Genomic DNA, 19592 nt, shown 5'->3' with positions numbered 1-19592 from the left:
GTCAATTTACATTCTTGAGATTTAAAATAAACACAAACATACGCTGGTAAAGCAAGGCTGCTTCTTCCCGAAACCAGATTTGACAATTTAGATATGTTCTTCTGTTTATAGTTTAACTTTAAAGCCACCATAAAAAGAGTTTTGGATCTTTGTGGCACTGATCATATGCCCATGAAATGTCACAGTACAAACAAAAACCCTGATGTATTTTAGTGCCAGGTTTAATGCAAGAAGTTATGTCTGAAAAGCAGCTTCCTGTAGTTGGCACATGAACATTGAGGTATAACCCTAGAGTTAAACTTGTAAAAATCTAACAAGCCTCAAGTTGAGTTGTGAGCAATATTGTAACAAACGGATATTTCAAGCACTTCACATGACCCTCATCTGGTTTCAGGGAAACTAATGCAAAATACCGATAGCCTTTTAACCACATTCATTTCCTTTAACAGCACCTTCTTTAAGCACCAAGTTGAATAGAAACACAGTTACTGCCATCTAGTGGAAAGTCACTACAATGTCAAGTTAAAGGACAAAGTTTTATTGAATTACCAAATATATAAACATACAAAAACATTAACACCACAACATATTCTCTATACATTAAACATCAGGGCAAGAGACTTCAGCTGGAGTGGACGGCTCAACATCCTGTAATCCTCATAATCAGGATCCTCCTCGGGGTCATCAATCAGCGAGTTCTTGTGAGAAAGCCTCCACCCAGGTCTGATGCTCTTCGTCCAACTCACCCTGCTTTCTCTTGCTGCCCTTCCCACAAAGGTTTATTAGTAGGGACTTTTGTTGACTGTCAATTCTGTTGCCTTCAGCTGGACAACACAACATCCTGTTTTAAAAAAAAAAAAAAAAAATTCAAGTCGACTCCACTTTATCCACTGCTTTTTTTTTTTTTAGAGCAGTATGCTGCTTTAAGTTGTCTTACCGTGGTGTTCACGTCTTCAATTATGACCACACCCTTCTCCTGAACCTCAATGTCACTTTCCGTGTTGTTGTGTGAGCGGTACTCTTCACTCTCCGTCTCTACAGTACTGGGCTGAAAGACAGTCAGCATTAAGGGGACTGATGTTCCCAGTACAGCCATCATGTTGTGATTAGGCTTTATAATTTCACATTAAGGAAACTTTGCATTATTGTAGGTGATCTGAAGTAATCAGTCTGCACATTAACATGTACTAGTTTACAGAATAACCTCCAGGCAACCAACCTCATAATCAGGATCCTCCATGGGGTCTTCATCATCAAGTTCTTGTGTGAGAGCCTCCACCCAGGTCTGATGCTCTTCTTCGTCATCATCTTCCTCCTCCTCATCCAACTCATCCTGCTTTCTCTTGCTGCCCTTCCCACAAGGTTTAGTGGGAGAGACTCTGACTTCTGTTGGGAAACAAGTTCATAGAGATTTAAGCAACCCCACAGGAGTATTGTGACAATGAAAGGAAAAGTAGGGGGAAAAAAACCCCCCCAAAAAAACAAAAAACACACTTATGCACCCACATGGACTGGAGACAACACATCTGAGTACCCAAGTGGGGCATTTCATTCATCTTTATTCCATTAAACTTTGTTTTAATAGTGCATGATAAAATGTAGGAGACTTTGAAAAGTTAATGGTTTTAGATCTTAATGTTATTGGCAGACAGTCTGATGAACAGCTGTACTTGAGTGAACAAACCAGACAATGTTCTCTGGACTGTTCAGATTACTACTTTATTGCTACTATAAATTGAGAACTGTGCAGCTTTGGCTGATGTATACCTCTCTAGTGTTTAGTCAATTTGTGCCTTTCCTATACCTAAACAGATAAATATCTAGACCACCAGGACTGCAACTGACTTGTTTTATTTTCCTCAACTAATCACTTATTTAATGTCTGAAAATAGCACAACACCCACAGTTTCACATAGCCCAAATAATTGCATCAATTGCTAGTTTTGTCACCCTACAGTTTGCAACTATGTGTTCAATTTACAATTATCAGTTCTGTGAGGGTTTGCCGCTTTTCTCAAGCAAGCCACTGCATATTTGCTAGATAGGCAAGTGAATTTAAGGTTTTTGATTATCTTTTCAGCCCTGATCATAAGAGTAAGGTTTTTATTTTTATTTTATTTGTATCCACTGTGTTGTACTAGAACTAAACACAAGCTGGGAAAATGTTTTCAGCTCTACTGCAGAGTGACAGACCCCACTTACTTTGGAAAACAGAAGATACAGAGTTACTTTAATGATCAGCAACCTCTTAGATTAGTAATTTCTATTCAGTCCTCTGTTGAGGGAACCCCACATGAGAGGCCTTCTTGCCACAGAAAAGCTTAGCGTGATGAAAACCCTAAACATCCCTCCCTCATACCTGGAGAGAGGGAGCGCCCGATGCTGCTGGACACAGGGTAGCCCAGGGCGCCCTGCACCCAGCGGGGCAGGATGGTCAGCAGCAGGCGGGTGACCCGGTGCAGGCGCTTGCGGCCGGCGAGGCTCTGGCGTGCAGGACTGGTAACTGCGGGGGTGACCACAGCTGTCTGCTTTGGCTGCCGGAAGCCCAGCACCCACCACACCCCGTGGTATGCACGTATCTATGAGAGAGCCATAATAGGGTTATGTGTAAAACTAAAAAAGAAAAGGTTAAATGTAACTCGACATTAGCTGCCGTACATACCACGATGCCGACCGGCCAGAAGAGGCCGCGCAGCATGGAGCGAAGGACACCGTCTCTCCTCACAACCCGGTCCTGCAGGTGACCACACAAAACTGGTTCGAACCACCGACACACAACCACACACACGTCTTAATGTTGATAAAACTATCACAAGACTAAACTTTTTGTCCTGAGATAGCGCGCCATTACCTCCGTGTTTTCGGGCTGCTCCTGCTCCTGTTCCAACTCCACGGCGTCTACACGGTGTTCACAAGTCATCCTGCTGCGGGTCAAGTCCTGCTGGCCTGTCAAGAGGAGATGAAGCTGAAAGGACTACAGTAACTGCAGGTGTTGGGGGTAAAATGTACCCTGAAGTTGCCGCCGTGCAGCCAATCAATGAAGACAAACGCAGCTGCGGCAATCGGCGCCAACCAATGAACAAAGCCCGCCAATTAACCTGGAACCGGGACACAACCAGGACTGGCGGTCACGTGACAAGTCTGGACTTCATGAAAACAGGTCAAATTAACATTTTATCGGGAAATACAGAAAACATCGAGTGAAGTGCTGTAATGTAATGTAACCAAAATCCTGCATTATGATCAGTGTTTGAATGCCATAGCCTACTTTGAATTTGGAAATACTTGATTTACTTTGGAGGCAACAGAAAAATAAATATATTTATCCTCAGTCATTATAATGGCTGATTATAACTTGACAACAGTGTGCAGTTCTAATGAAAATGTCACCTTGTAAAACATTTCCAGAGGTTACCTCTTCTTACGTTTCTTGCTCCCATGATCCTTGCACTTCAGACTATCATCGCTGGCAAAAAAGCATAGTTTACTGTTCAGAAACATACACTTAGCTTACATATTTACTCATCCAAATACAGCTTAGCAGCCATGCAGATGTATAGAAAACAAGGAATACAAGAAATGATCTCATCTTGCTCCCAAAGCTGAGATCTGATCACTCCAAACATAGCTCTCATAGGCAGTGTTGGAATTAAAGTAGTAGAAGTGATCACTCTACAAGCCTTTCTGCTAACAGGGATTTAAGTTTAACTTTAAATGTACTATTTGGTCATTCAGAAGACACTGGGGCCCTCGGCCCAAATTCAGACTTTCTCAACTCATTGAAATAAGTGCCGCAATAAAGAATTCCATTCATGTTGTGCATATTTATACTGTGCACATTGAAAAGCAGACTAAAACAGTGGATATTTAATGGTTAGTTGTCAAAGCTGAACTTCCGGCTGCATCCGTCATGTAGCCACCAGACTCTCTGAGAGGCTGGGAGATGCTGCCTCTCTGTCTGCTCCTTAGCATATGAAGAGGTTTAAAAGCGAGGCCCCATTATTAGCTTCCATTGTTGACAAGCTCCTTAATTGGTAGACATTTCCGCCACAAGCTTTCGTCACATTTACGTGTCTGTTGATGCATTACATGGCGGACAAAACGTGGGGAGCAGAGAAGTATTTAAGGTGTCTGTCATCACTCCTTTTGCCAATTTATAAGCGAACCTTTGTGCAAAGACAGTGGAAGACACTGAGAAATGGAGAAGAACACAGTCACACGGACCTTCAGCATTGGGGCTATAAGCAGTGGAACAAAAGCTGTTCAGTCAGATGATTTCTCCACAGCACGCAGGCACAGCAGCGCAGGGATCCGTGCACTCTTGTGGGCCACTAACAGCGCAAAGTCCTTCGGGTGTTCTCTTGGATCAGACTCCCAGACAAGTCGGGACAACATTTTCCCTAATATCCTGACACCTGACAGCATCCCACAGTTCACTATACCAAGTCTGTCTGTGCAGAACGGTGTCAGATCTTCGGAAAAAAACAAGAAGACAAAAGAAGGTGATGTGGAGTCAGAGGACGGCTCAGGGAGTTCTAGGACTGAGCGGGAGTCATCTGCATCTGTTTCTCCAGCCTGCTCCATACACTCATCAGCCACATTCTCCTCAGGCCTCTGTTTGGTTCTTTCAGACCGCAGAGCCGAGCGCAGTGTCTCAGACCCCTTAAACGTGAGGAGGTCTCCTCTTCAGAGGGAGGTGTCCTTCCCCTGCTCCTACACAGAGGCCCAGCACTGCCTGGACCCAGCCAGCAGAGCTGCCCTCTCCCTGCCACACCTGACCAAAGTCACCACCCCGTACGGCTTCGTCACCTTGAGCCAGAGCCCCCAGATGGCGAGCGAGGAGGCCCTCCTCTGCCAAGCTGGGCTACGCCGTTTAAACAAGGACGAGGAGGCTGCATGCTGTCTTAGCAAAAGCAAAGCCTCAGGGAGGAGGACAGAAGACTTGAACTCACATCTGTCTGGAGCCAAAAAGAGATTGTCCAAAGATCTGACTGACTCACAGAGTAAAGGAACAGTAGAAAAGTCACAAGAAGAGTCACAAGCTTCCTTCTCAACCGCTGGTTCGTCTTCATCCTCCTCTACATCCAGACAGCCAGATGGAAAGCTCAAACGCCGCTTCTACAACGTTATAAAGAAACACTTCACCTCCTTCCATTAGGAGCAAATCCATGTGACTGAGCTATCTGAAATAAAAATGGCAAGAAGTGTTTAACACAACTACGGCTGCAACTACCGATTATTTTCCTTTTCTGCAGATTATTTTCTTGAATAGTCGATTAATCATTTAGTCTATGAAATGTTAAAAAAAATAGTGAAGGAAATGTCATCCATAGTGTCTCAGAGGTGATGTCTTCAAATTGCTTGTTTTTTCTGACCATCATATATGAAAAGGAAAAACAACAAATCTTCACATTTGAGAAGCTGGAGCCATCAAATATTTGACATTTCTGCTTGAAAAATGACAGAAATGAAAAGAAACGAAAATAAATGATTAATCAAAATAATTGCTGATTCATTTTATGAGGATTGACTAATTGTTGCAGCTCTAAAAACAACTCAGCTTAGTTTAAAATATGCATTCATTCATCCATTTAACAGCATGATGATCACCACCTCCTTATGAAATACACAGTTTTTGTCTAATGTCAATAGACTGCAACTTCGTCTGAAACTTAAGCTGTGAAAACTCATGAAAAATGTATCAGTTGTTGCCACATCAAAAATAAACCAACATGAAGTGACTGCTGCAATATTGTGTGTATTCTACCGAATCTTTTGCAATCATGTTTCACATCACAGTTCCTGTTTCTTGTCTGCTTTCACCAAAAGCGGTGTGTTCCGTGAGAAATCAAACTCCTGTGCTGAGGAGCCTTTTAGATTCTCCTAATATCCAGAGTGAATACTTCACATCATCCATGTGTTTAAGGTTAATGGATTCCTCCACCGCTTTCATGATCTTAAATGTCACTCTGTCCTATTCAGCTCCCCGTTGAATACGTCTATACGGGTTCCACAGTTAGTCTAAACTGTTACGTCCTGCAGTGCTGAATGTCTGCTGATGTGTCAGTGAAACCAAGCAGTTCTCCTTGCTTCTTAGCATATGAAGAGCTTCACTCGAGAGGCCCTTATTGATGGGCGCCTAATGCGTCCTTGTAGCCCACATCCTCAACTCTCCCACGCACTGAAATATAGTTGGTAAATATCATTATGACGCAGAGTGCTGTGAGGAAAATACAAGAGTGAGTCCCTGCACACAAGAATAGATTAGACAAAGTGATCTAAATTTATAATCAGTGTTGTTTGTTCATGTGCATGACGTAAGTGATTTGACATGAATGCTTTAAGACAAATAAGGGTTTCCACATGCATGTAATTCAGTCACTTATGAATATTCTTAAAAAAAAAAAAACCCTAATGGAGATCAGTGTTAGATAAACCTGGGTTTTCATTTTCACAGACGCAGCGAGGTGTGGCCATCAAAATTAAACAAGTTGCACAGCTCTTCTCCAATACAACATGCTTTATTCCCCAATTGCATTGTACTGCATGATACTGAGAGGTGTTTCATATTTTACATCTATCACATATAAATGTGGTGGAGAAAATCTAGAAATACATCTCAGTTCACTGCCTCCTAAATGACCATAAAGTTGAATCAACAACTCTCTCAAACAGTTTCAACAAAAACTGATCATTGTTGCAGTGCTGTTATATTAGATTGCTTTATCTTCAGGTAGGTGAACTAATAAACTGACAACTTAGGGTATATTTCTCTTGTAAAGAACAACCTCATAGGCCAATGATTCACAAACCTTGGATTTGACTGATATTTTTTCTTTTCATCTCTGTCAAAAATATGTCCACCTTGTACTTTATAATCTCTGTTATTTTAAAATTAATCAAATTCAGACACCTTCATTGCAGCACACAGTTTGACTTGCAGTAGCAGAAAAAAGCAGATGGAACTACTAAATTCACTCCAATAACTGTTGCCTTGCAAGAAAGCAGTTAATAAAGTTAATAGTTACACTTGTGTTTGACAAGTTTCACTCCATATTTTATTCCTGCACATGCATGTATCCAAAATCTCTGAGGTCAGGCCAGTGGGTGCTGTTATCCAGTAAAACCAGAACACTTAAAACTCAATATTTTTCTTAAATATAGAAAACTTTTACTGTGTATTATCTCTACTACAGCATTAATTGTCATGTATTTACTGTTCATTTTAGTTGTATTGCATTTTTAAGTCTGTCTTTTGTCTCTCTGCTATGTTTTTAATGTTTCTATTTCTTGTCTTTTTGAGTGTGTTTTTCGTCTTTGTATTTGTACTGCATCTTTTTGTATTGCTTGTGCTATATAAATAATCTTTTATTCTTCTTCTCTTATTAAAACAGGAAAACAAATGACAAGTTTATGTCTGACCAGGATGAGACAGCGTGTTTCCCACAGTTAGTAGAGCAGGTGACTCAAGCTGATCCTCTGATGTGTGCATCCTTCTCTGTTTTCTGTTCTCGAGTGGAAGTGAAAATTCAAAAGAAATTTGATTAGTTGCATTAACGTAAGGAACAAAAAAGCTTGAGACGTTTAACACTGAAATACTGACTGAACACACACTAAACACCATGTGCATAATTTCTATGATAACGCTCTTGTTTGGCTCCTTACTAGGCTGTTTTACATTTGGGATTGCAGCAGGGCATTTCCATCACTGTCAGTTACATAGTGTTACCACAGTGTGATGTTCTTCAAAGAGATGGTGACTGTAATCATCTATATATAAGAGAACTGATACTGAAAATCTTTTGAGAGGCAACAGCCCTTTAACCTCGGGCATGTGTGAGTCATTCTTTGGTGCCAGTACTTCAGCAGCACGCACTCCACCTCAAGAATACACTTTAGCACGATAGCACAGATAATTAACACTGCAGTCAGATATGAAAACATAATATCAGATGTAATATAAATGTGTGGGAGTTTTCTATGTATCAATGACCTCGCACAGGTGTGAGGATATCCAAAATTAGTGGCTGTAGTCTGTTGTTTATACTCGTGGCTTTTTCATACTGTCGGTCTATAAGTGGTGAGATTAGATTTTTTTTAAAGATGGTTAGTAGGCTGTATTTCCCCACATTCTCATCATTTATAGTAGCACTTTTAGCCTCGTTAGGGGTTTGGCTGTATGGGTGGCAATGTTGATCTGTATATGTCAGTCGATTGGCCCACCACTCTGATCCACACTGAAATATCTTAACAACTATAGGACAGATTAACATGAACTTTTGTACAGACATGCAAAGCCCTCAGAGGATCAGAGGATGAATCGTACAGACTTTGCTGATCCATCCTGTTTTATTTAATTCCACCATGAAGGTCACATTTATGGTTCTGAGAGAAATATGAAACTACTAGACTGATTGCTATGACATTTGACATTCATGAACCCCCCAGCATTACTATAACTTAGGTGATGACTGACTTTTTATTTAGTGTCATCACCAAGTCTAAATTTCAATTTGTACAAGTTTATGACCAAATACCTGCAAAACTAAAGACATTCCCATCAGCCTCAGCTGTACTGTGTTTAGTGCTAATAGGCTAATGTCTGTATGTTAGCATAGCATGCTAACATACAGACATAACGTATCAAATCTATATTCATACTGGCCTTTGGGTTTTGAAAAATGCAGAGAAAACATTTCTACTTTATTAAAGTTAGAAATGGATTATGAAAAATATAAATACCAGTCTGAATTTTCAGACGCTTCGACATTTTTCATAGTATGCAATTCTCCCTAAAGAAGTGTTTCTTCCATGTCACAGTTTATAGGACATACAGAATTTAGTTTCACTAGATGAAGTTGTCTAACTGTAAATATTGCCATATGTGCAAGAAATGGACAATACACCCCTGATTTATCTGTGTTTACCTCTGCTTTAAAGTCAGTGAAAGCAAAAGCTCCCAAGAAAGTATTGCATGTGTGCAGACTCAAACTGCATCATCCAAAAGAGAGAAGTTCATGCTGAGACTGCACATGGTGAATGTAGATCAACTGCGACTGAGAGAAAAAGAGAGAGAAAAGAGTGCAAAATGAAGGGGGCTTTGGTGTAACTGTTCTTCCCCATTCTGTCACGTTGAGGTTAGCTCAGAGAGCAGCTTTGCCCTCAGTACAGACACTACTTTTCCGGTACCAACCTCAAGCAAGCTCAGACTGAAAAAGATTAGAGAGAAAGATAAACAGGGCAGAGCAGACTCATAAAACATCACTTTAAAACATGCAATTAGACAGACTTGAGAGAAAGAAGCAGAGAGAGAGTGACAGAGGGGAGTAACTGTGACGGGAAGCTGAAGTTTTTTCGGAAATAGCCACCTGTAAGCTTCACACACATTGTATTCAGTGACACGGTAGTGAACCGTGAGAGAGGCGGAGAAGCAGGTTAGGTGTTGTAACTTTGTAGATTACCGATGGCGTCTGGTTCTGCCAGCAGAGCGGAGGAGCAGCCACCAGCACTGCCTGCCAAAAAGCACAGGTAAGACCAACAAGCAAAGTATTTTGTCTGTCTGGAAGTTTATGATTGATGCTCTTATGGGGTTTTCAATAATCCCCTGAATGTCTAGACTAACGCAAAACACAGAAACTATTATTCTTCTGTGCATTTTCTCACACAGAAGTCAGTCCAGATGCTCCAGCGAGGGGTCTGACAGTGTTATGGTCAGCCCTGTTGGACTCCAGCATCAAAACTCCACATACAACGATGTCTTCCCCGAAACCACCGACTGTCATGCAGCCCAGTGTCCCATTCACCAGCGCTATGGTAGGTGTCCAAAGTGATGAAGTGAGTTTAAAAGTCAATGAAAGTGGTGCACATAGTTTACGGTGTACGCATATACTAGTTGCATTGAAAGAAAACTAAGAATGAAAATGTACAAATCAGTTAAATGTCATTTAACTCAATGCAACCTTTAATGTTGTGTGGTTCTCCAATTCTAAAGGCATGACTGACGTTAACGGCTCAGTGGGAAGGGAAAACATAACTTACCGTAATGTGTGCTTTGTTCTTCTTGGTTCGTCTTTTTTGTGAGAACTGAAAGAGAGGAAGCAACCCTCTGAAACTTTTACTTTCAATAAAAATCCATGTGATGCTTGAACAGGTTACAGTGACTTGCAGAATATTTCGTCCGCTGTTTCCAGGCTGTTTCTTCTTCATTGCTAGTTAGTGCAAGCTGTTAAAGCCTGACCTAAATACCTCTCACTGTGTTGCTCAGATCACTCCCTACACCAGGTGAGATTCTTCTCAGACGATATCCCGCCACCTGTTCCAGAGAAGAAGTTAGCCCGCACTCTCTCCCTCCCTTGCACCAGCACGCATCCTCTCCCTCCTCTGTCTCCCCTGACTCCTCAGCAAAGAAACCCTCAATACTTTGACAACCCTCTGTACATGCTGGCACCCCTACCTGACACCTATCTGCATGAGGAGACAGAAGAGTTTAAACCAGTCGGAAGGAGCCCTCTCCCCTTAGCGTCCCTCTCCCAGCTGTGCTTTGACACCCCAGACGAACACCTCCCCTACCTCTTCAGCAGTTTTGATGACCACAGGGCTGTTTCCCAGGGGATTCAGTATCGTCATCTACTATTTCTTAGAAGTATGGCGCAGAGCGTGGAAGCAAGGATCCTGCTGCAGGCAGACGCCACAGGGAGGGACGTCAGCTCATACCAGCCTCAGGATTTCCTGCTGTGTGAGGGCAGTGAGCCAAAGCAGATCGGAGACATGGTATACTACAGCCTGCACAGTCCCAAGCTCCCAGGGAGGGTGCTTGCTTTAAGCGTAATGTTACATCTCTTTTCTTCATGTTTGTTTTCTTCTGTATGTTTTCTACTATGAGGTGCATGATGTTTAAATGCTGTGTTCCACTATTGTCACTTGTACTTACATTGCACTAGAAATTGTATGCAAGACAAATAGGTATGCAAGGTTCTCATGGAAACCACTAATACAAACATGATCATTATCAACACTGGCAGCTGTGACGCTGACTTGCGGTACGAAAAACACTTCCTCTGTCATCTGTCAAACTGTTATTAGGAGCCACAAGGTGCAACAGGAAGGCCAGAAGAGATGTCTTTTTGTCATATTTAACAATAAATACGGTTGCTATGCAAGTTTGATAAACGTGTTTTTTTTCTCTCTCTGTTCAGGTAAACAAACAACAAACAAAGACCGATGAAACTCTCTCAGCTCGCATCAAACACCAGCCCTCGCATGTCAATGTGCAAAATGTGATTGCTTATTTCCAACCCAGCAGCACCCTGAAGAACAATTCTGACTCATTACAAACTCAAGATCCCGCTCGTCCTTCAAAGTCAGAATGCACTGCTGCTAAACCACCAGGGGGAGGCAGCCCTGAGTGTCCTTTAAACATCAATCTGCCCACAATTCAGTCTGTACTCCAGCAGGGACACTGTGTGAGTGTTGAGAGAGACCTGCCGCACGTCACTCTAGAGGACTTTGTTCAGGAGAGCAGCTCGCTGCAGAGTACAGAGTGTGCAGTTTATGACAGGCAGGTGTGTGTTCTGTTGCTGCAGATATTATTAGGGTCTCAACATCTGTACCACCTCTGTGCTGCAGCTGAGCTCAGACCTCGGGAGATATTTCTAGTGTGGCCCAACAAGGAGGGAGAAAATGAGGCAGGTTTCAACACGAGTAAAACAGAGAGAAGTGACAGATTGAAAGAGGAAATGGAGTTGGAAAAAATGGAGAAAAAAGGCAGGATCCAGATGTTATGGAAGACACAGGGTTCCCCTCGTGTAGTGTTAACCCCGGTGTCATCTGCTCCCTTTGTACTTCACCCCTTCACCTCCATCAAGTCCAAGATTGGAGCATTAATTCAATACTGCTGGGGTCCACAAGAGAGCTTCACGTCTCCTCCTCAGTCCAAGTCTCCATATCGAAGGGGGCTTTCGTACCTGGCTTCTCTGCTCCAGAATGAGAGCAGCGGGCCTCAGATGGCAGACATGGTGACCATGCTTCAGGTGCTCCTCTGGGGCCCACGTCTCCCTCTGTTCAATCACAAGGGCTCGACAACCACCGCTGTACACAACTGGCTGACAATCAAGCGAGCCTTACTGGTGATGAAGTTGGCAGAAAGAGGGCTGATCCAGGATCAGTCAGCTCTGGATTGGGAGGACTGTGTGTGCCTGCAGTACCTGTCATTTACAGACCCCGAAACAGTTGTCAGCGTGAACAGTCAGCTTAGTCTCACCCTGAATGTGGACTGATTCTACCACCACTTTAATCAAGTCAGTTTGAGTCTTTTTTGACTGGATTCTGATTGAATCCTGTATTTTAAAACTTAGTAAATAAGTATTTTAATTTTTTTTTTTGAGCCAACAAAGCATAAAGCAGCAAGTACAGTGTCACTCTGCACTATGTTTAACTGTGACAAAATACACAAAGAATGTGGGCTTCAGTTTCAACGGAGGCAACAGTCGTATATTTCCATCTCTCTTTCTATCAACACTTTATTTACTACTCCTCATAATCTGAAATTTGTATATAGCCTCCCTCCACTCAAAAATGTGTTTTGCTTAATATTGCTCTCTATAGTTTGACACTAGATGGCTTTTTTGACATTCATCTGCTGGAGGAGGAATGTTTACATTAAATCTGATTTTGAGATGTGTAGGATGATTTAGTCACTAACCAGTTTGGAGAAATGTGGAAACTTGAAACGGGTCTTTCAGTGAAGTAGAGGGTATTTAGTGTCCAGCAGTTGAACTTTTGAAATGAAATAAAGTACATTTGCATATTTTTTTAAGAATTTGAAACTAATTTATAAACCTTTTTTTATTGAGAAACACAATCAGACACAAGTGATCATTTAAAAGATTTCTGGAGGGTATTTTAATAAAGGGTTACAGCTAACAAACATCTCCATTATTAATTAATCTGTCGATTATTTTTCAATCAAACATTGAAAAGGCAAACATCTTTTTTTCAACCAGAAGCCTAAATCCCAAATATATTCTCCGTGATATGAAACACAGAAAACCAGCAAATATTTTTGTGCTTGATTAAATGACTTAACAATTAAGCTATCAAAACTGTTGCAGAATAGTTTTCTACCTACTATTTTATCGATTAAATTGTTTCAGCTCTACCTTAATAAAATATTTCACTTGGTTTCATGTATTCTGTGAATATCAATGTAATTTTTATCTTGTTCTATGTCAGGTACTTCAGATTTCCTGGAGTGTCTAAATGGTAGACGTCATAAATTTAAATATACAGTATTTATGCTAACTCTACATAATCAGGAGAGGAAGGAAGAAAGAGATGGAACATTTGATGCTGTAATGTTTAAGGATGGGTTCACAACAACAGTCAGGAGCTGTAATCATTCTTCCTGTTCATACTGACCATTAGAGGATCCCTTCATAAAAGTAATGGGGGACAAATCAAGTAGATATCTTTCAACATTACAGTCTTTTTAGTGCCAAAGTTCCTCTTTTTGCTACTATACTTCCACCACAGCTCAACGGGGAAACACAAAGAGGCAATTTTATGCTAAAAAGACTGTAAATGTGGCAAATATACACTTGATATGACTAACTCAGACTGCTGAAGCCTCATATAAGCTTTACATAAACCTTTAATTGCATTTTTGCCCGAAGTGACTGTGTGGACACTGTCACTTAAACTGAAAGCTCATTTGAATGATTACAGCGAGCAAAACCTCTGTGTTCAAATGGACACCTGACTGTTGTTTTAACACAGACTTCAAAAAATGTGAACCTTTCCTTTAAGACACCTACCAGTGAGGTTAATGCTGTCGTTGTCTTGCTTGTTCTCGCTGATGCCATCATGTTATCGATCATGAAGATGTCTGTCTATTATAAGACCACAGACGCCGCTCTCTAAGGTGAGCACTTTTATTTAGTAGTTACAACATGCAGATTTCTATCAAGTGAATCAACCAACAAAAGAAAATCATGCACACATTAAAAAAAAAAATCAATATAAACAGGAGAATCAACTGATACTATGAAAACATCCCTACTTACATGAGCATGATGAATTTAAATTTTTTCATAAATATTACACTGGAGATGATCGTTGGGGTGTTGAGGGAGGGTGAAGAGGAGGTCAGCACTACACATCATGGAAAGTAATACAGTGGCGAGGATGCATTGCCCAGATATTATGAGGGTGCTTGCTTTACATTCCTGGTATATTAACATCTTACCCTAGTGCAAATATCACTGAAACACAGCACGTGGTAGGTAAAACAAACAAAAGAGAAACCTCTTACAGGAAACCTGTTACTGATACTGATCTTGGATAATATATTCATTTCCAAAAATTATAAACATGTGTGGGTATGGATTGAAAAAGAACAACAAAGATTTGTAACTGCTCAGCGTCATTTAATCATCATCAGAGGAGTCTCGCTCGATGCTGTAAGCCATGAAGAAAGCGTCAGGGCGGGAGGGGACGAGGGGATGACCCGGTCTAACAATCTCAAAGCCCAGGAAACTGAATGTACGCAGCAGGGATGCTGAGGAGAGAAGACATTTGTGTTACAAGTTAAAAAATATGCAAAGAAAACTTTAAAATAATACTTAAACAAATAACCCAGATGATTACATGCATTTTCTATTTCTTTGTATTTCTGTAGATTTCCTTAAATACGCCTTTTTCTAAAATCACGTTGTACTCTAGACTCTTCAGATGGTTCAAATTTTCACTGCTATACCAGTTTAACATCAAGCAAGTCTCACCTCTATCGTCACGACTCTTGTGAAAACAGATGAAGACGTGATCGACCTGAAGCTGCTCTTCTGCGAATTCCAGCAGAAGAGCAAAACTGAAAAGAAACAAAGCAAACAAAGTGTTAATGAATTATAGGAGAGGTGATGACTTTCAGAAGAAACAACTTATTCATGATAGTACATTTCTATGAACCAGTCTCATACAAGGGTCAAACTTTACTCTGGCATTTGAAAAAAAATTATTTGATTTTGATTTAATTGTTTAATTTGCAATTAATAATTCACCTTTTGTTTCATTTAAATCGTAAAAATAATGACATAAAAGTGTTAAGATTTTTCTTTAAATCACATGGACGGAGATGTTTTGCCTGCTGACCTGTCTTTACTGCCCTCGGGCAAAGCTCCAGGGGGGATTTCAACATAAAGGTTCCCTCCTTTCAGCACCACCCTCCAGACACAGTGCTTGCCTTCAGAGCGCCGGGGCTCAAACAGCAAGAATCGTACTCTGCTGTTGGCAGGGGGAGGCTCCTCAAGAACCAGCAACTGAGCATCCTAGAGGACAGAGAAGGAAAGTGTGAGACAAGCAGGAACATTCATTCAGCGGATAAATATGCTGACATCAAGAACAAAGCTACAATTACAAAATGCAAGAAGAACTGCAATTGTAGGGCAAGTGGGGTGATTTAATTTTGATCTAGATTATATGACAAACAACAGCTGCGTTAAATGCCTGAACGTGTGAAGCAGTAAAGATAAAAAGCAAGTGTATCAAGTTCCACGTCTGTAACAGAGAGGATGAGCCTCAGGTCAGGCACACTAAAGCCAACGGCAGATTTTTGAGTAAACAGAGTCAGCACATTTCGTTTCCATGTGCAACATACTGATCAAACAAGTTAAATTAATATCTTGATCAGTGTTCTTGTGGTGTGGGGAGCAGAACGTGCTGCTTTGTCACTCTGGCCAACATTAAAATGAGAAGTATGTGTGTTACAGTCACGTTCAGATATTACAAAAACATGGCCAGAGGTCAAAGACTGATCAAACAACTGCCTTTGTGTCTCTCTCCTAGTCGCTAATCTCGTCCTTCTGCACTGTAAGCACAAGGTGTGTCCATAGTGCATTTCTCCCTGCCCCCAAACAAAAACAAAAACACACTCCTGCCAAGAGAAGAGGTAAAATCGCTGTAAATCTTTTTAGGAGGTTGTTCAACTTACAGAATAGAATAGCTTAGCTGAAAGATTGCGATCCCGCTGGTCATTCCCTCGCCCACCTGGGATCTTCAGGGGTGGGAGAGGGGCATCAGGAGCACCACAGAGGCCCCGGACACGGGTTACTGCAACAGCGGGAGCACCTCCTGGGACTGGAGATACTGGAGGGCGAAACAAACACACACACAGACGGAGCCATTTTAAGTGGAGTATTCACTGGAGGTTCTGATACCATACACAAACCTAGCTCCCAATATAAACAGCGAGCTTAGCACACATTACACTGTTGAGTGATTCATCACAGAAACAACAGTAAAATATTTGCTAAAGTTGAGTGAGTCTTTCGAAACAAAAAACAAGACTGGCAAGTCAGAGTTTAATCTGTAACTGTCCTAATCTTGGGCACAGACATCCGTATGAATGATCAGAGACATTCAACTTGTGCACATTAAATTAACAGACAGGAAGGAGTGGTTTGTGTTACGCTATCACGTCAGTAACTAAAATAAAACGTCAGAATTTAGTGTCAACTTTCAGTAAAATATTCACAAGAATACTTGATTTTTTGTTTTTGTCTCACAAAGACATGTAATGATCATCACTGATCTCTTTGGAAATAACATTCTCTTTGAAGAGTGTTTTACTTCCTAAAACACAAAGATCTGTGTGCCTTGGTTTCTCCAGAATAACGTAAACCTTGTCATATGATTCTTAGGGGGAAGCTGCCAGAGAAATAGGCTGTTTGTCTAACCATTAGCCTACTTTAGTCCTGCGGTAACCATGTTGCTCCGGTTTACAACAGCCGAGGACAAACACCAGATCACAGTGTGAGATCAGCCATTTTAATTCAGAGCTCGGTCAAAGTGCTCCATAGATTCAACCTGGCTTTCCTGCACAGACGTCTGTGTGTGCAGCTGCATACATTTACAGTATTGAGAGGAGGCCTATTCTCAGAGCTCCTTTTGGGAACAAAACCCATTAGCAGCAGTGCTGCCACAGAGACGCAATACCCTCAGACACTCGCAGATGCTCCCTTACGCAAATGCCACTGCTGTGCTATATGTGGAGCAGATGTGTGAAACCCAAATGAGAAGCTTTGTCACTTCCATAGCTAACCGAATCACTATGTAATATCAAGCCTATTGCCTGTTCTTGAAAGGCGATGGAGATTTCAAACACAGACACACCAAGTTCTCCTTAAATCCCATTATCAGATTATGTAAAACAGCCAATTACCATCTTTACATAAAACCTTCTATGCCTCTTCTTCCTAACAAACAGCACAAGCCTTTCAATCAACTTCTCCATTCTGTAAAAAAAGCATTCTGTCAAATCCCCACACCCACATTTAGACACCCCGAATTGTCTTGTTTAAGAGCTGCTCTGGTCACATGAGCAATGAGTCTCTCCAGACTCTGCTTGTGTAACACCGGCCCAGCCATGTATGAACATCATGTACACTTTTAAAGAAGGGAGTGCTCGTCTCAAGGTGTTTATAGGGAGAAAATGTAGGTGCTTCATGGGGTTACACCAGCTTCATCTCAAAGTACATCACAGGATCAATAGCTGTGAATCAGTTGAAAAGGGCACCTGCTGTTTAAAAAAAAAAGCTAAGACTTAAAAGATAAAACACCTCCATTTAATTACCCTCTCATATCTTACACATCTTCTACAAACTCTTCATCATTGGATTGTTACATAACAGCATCTATGCTATTGGTACTATAAATGCTGATAAAAAATCTCTGTAGTGAACAGAAAAGGTCTGAGGATAATGATTTATCTATTGGATAAGGAATTGCTTGTATCTACAATATGTCACCACTGGACTCTAAATTCCCCATGCCACCACCACCCCCCCCTTTCGAAGTGTAGTGGAAATTTCCTACTAGTCCTTCACAACACTGAAGAGCCAGAAAAAAAACAGGCTTGACCAAAATCTTGTCAGGACACGACTGACGTAAAAACAACACCTCTGGGCCAATAGCTTACAGATTATTAAAAAAATATGAGCCATACTTCCACGTATCTAGTGAACCCACTGTGTTCTCAATTCCTGTCAATCAGCACATTTATTTGGAGGTGATCCAACAACCAAGCAAAAAAAAAATGGCTGGCATTTGACCCCCGTATAGATTAATATAGGGAATATATTAGATTAAAGCACAGAACCGGGGGTTTTTACATGTTGATAACAAATGTTATTGTCGACCGACTGTCCCGTTGTAAACCAAACTGTACAACATTACGTTAATCCTCATTATAAATTACAGGGTGTCTTAACGCTGGCTAACATTAGCACCTGAGCCCGAGGGCGAAGTGGAAAAAAACAAGCCACAAATGATCAATTCAGCCTTCATTTCAACCGACTACGTTGGTTAGCAACAAAGAAAATGTACACAACGTTTTATATAAATGGTTATTGGTCTGCATATCCTTACAAAATCAAGTGTAACATATGATCAAAACATTGTGGCGTTATTACCGCTGATATGAAAACATCAGTGTTATAACAGCACTCGCCGTCAGCTAGCAAATCATATACCCTGACACTCGTATTAAAGTTAAGCAAAATAACCGGAAAAAATACAGTTGTTCCAACTTTTTATACAGTGTGTTCTGATAAATGTAAGCAGGTCGATAAAGCTATCAAAGTCGACATTTTTAGCTAGCTAGCGTCGCATTTAGCTAATTTCTGTGGCGTTTGCCATATTAGCATTAGCGTTGCATCAACGACAGCATTGACAATGATTATGTCAATTTTCTGTTTACCAATGTTCAGGAATGTTTTTCAGTCAGGAAAACAAGTTGTAATTTATGGTGATTTGGTTATCAAACAAAACCCGTGTGACAATATGTTTCAGAGGCGACGACTGAAAAAAGAAAATAGTGCTGTTATGTAAGTTAAACAAGAAACACGGGGAATAGGACGAGCCACTCCAGGAAATATACCGTGTCTGTCAGCTAGGCCGCGGTTTTTAAACTTAGCCTAGCTTTATAACAATTCACAGAGACTACAGCAACATACCTTTCACTTTCAGGTTTATTACTGGATTGTTCAATAACAGGCATCTCGGATAAGTTTCTCTCTTTTTCTCTAACAAAACAATGACTATTCAAAATCGTCTGTAGGTTGGATTTAACCATCCGGCCAGCGTCCGCTCCAGCTGCTCTCTCTCTGCCCGCTGCTCCTGGCTGCTCTTCGCCTGACGCTGCGCTGAGCTGCAGGCTGCCTACGTCACAGAGGGCGGGTCTTGTGCGCCATGACGTAGCCCCCTCACCAAAACATTTAAAAATTAAAGCAACTCAGCTTTTTTTGTACGACAGAGTATTAGATATTAGATACCAGGGCCACGCTGAGAGAAAATAACTTATTTGACATTACGAGAATAAAGTCGTAACTCTATGCGAAAAAAGTCATAATGTTACAAGAATACAGTTGGAATTCCACGAGAGAAAAGTCGTGGTATCAGATGTATCCACCGATAAGCCTCTTTCACACATAGTTGCCAGTAAACTACTGGGATAACCTTTCAGGCACCCTACTAATTTTCGCTATTCACACATGCAGCTACACTCAGGGACATTTCCGTCTTCGCCTTTTTACACATGCCAT

General features: G+C 41.2%; 3 protein-coding genes across 6 annotated transcripts; 1 reads left to right on the top strand and 2 right to left on the bottom strand.

The window, feature by feature from the left end:
- Positions 1 to 517: 517 nt before the first annotated feature.
- Positions 518 to 2999, bottom strand: org (oogenesis-related gene). Of its 2 annotated transcripts, none has more exons than XM_044361088.1 (6): positions 2852 to 2999; positions 2663 to 2734; positions 2360 to 2579; positions 1220 to 1386; positions 938 to 1048; positions 518 to 841 (listed from the first exon to the last, which is right to left on the bottom strand). In XM_044361088.1, exons 1-6 carry the CDS (start codon positions 2918 to 2920, stop codon positions 821 to 823), a joined length of 660 nt encoding a protein of 219 aa, XP_044217023.1. In that variant the 5' UTR covers positions 2921 to 2999; the 3' UTR covers positions 518 to 820. The 2 variants fall into 2 exon arrangements, with proteins under 2 accessions (XP_044217023.1, XP_044217024.1); XM_044361089.1 differs by having other exon boundaries at positions 2663 to 2754; positions 2852 to 2942.
- An 81-nt stretch (positions 3000 to 3080) lies between these two features.
- Positions 3081 to 14345, top strand: peak3 (PEAK family member 3). 3 transcript variants are annotated; one of them, XM_044361085.1, is made up of 6 exons: positions 3081 to 3160; positions 7395 to 7461; positions 9487 to 9528; positions 9668 to 9813; positions 10265 to 10824; positions 11196 to 14345. In XM_044361085.1, the coding sequence occupies exons 4-6, from the start codon at positions 9708 to 9710 to the stop codon at positions 12273 to 12275; spliced, it is 1746 nt and encodes a 581-aa protein (XP_044217020.1). In that variant the 5' UTR covers positions 3081 to 3160; positions 7395 to 7461; positions 9487 to 9528; positions 9668 to 9707; the 3' UTR covers positions 12276 to 14345. The 3 variants fall into 3 exon arrangements, with proteins under 3 accessions (XP_044217020.1, XP_044217021.1, XP_044217019.1); XM_044361086.1 differs by lacking the exons at positions 3081 to 3160; positions 7395 to 7461 and having other exon boundaries at positions 7471 to 9528; positions 10265 to 10281; positions 10402 to 10824; XM_044361084.1 differs by lacking the exons at positions 3081 to 3160; positions 7395 to 7461 and having other exon boundaries at positions 7471 to 9528.
- oaz1a (ornithine decarboxylase antizyme 1a) lies at positions 13913 to 19198 on the bottom strand. Its single transcript, XM_044361087.1, is given in 6 exon segments — positions 13913 to 14554; positions 14778 to 14863; positions 15145 to 15320; positions 15983 to 16069; positions 16071 to 16137; positions 19005 to 19198. Coding segments are annotated over 6 exon segments (666 nt in total). The 5' UTR covers positions 19124 to 19198; the 3' UTR covers positions 13913 to 14423.
- Between the last annotated feature and the right edge of the window lie 394 nt (positions 19199 to 19592).

Source organism: Thunnus albacares, chromosome 9 (assembly GCF_914725855.1).
Source record: "Thunnus albacares chromosome 9, fThuAlb1.1, whole genome shotgun sequence".
NCBI lineage: Eukaryota > Metazoa > Chordata > Actinopteri > Scombriformes > Scombridae > Thunnus > Thunnus albacares.
This window is presented reverse-complemented; position numbering and strand designations above follow the sequence as displayed.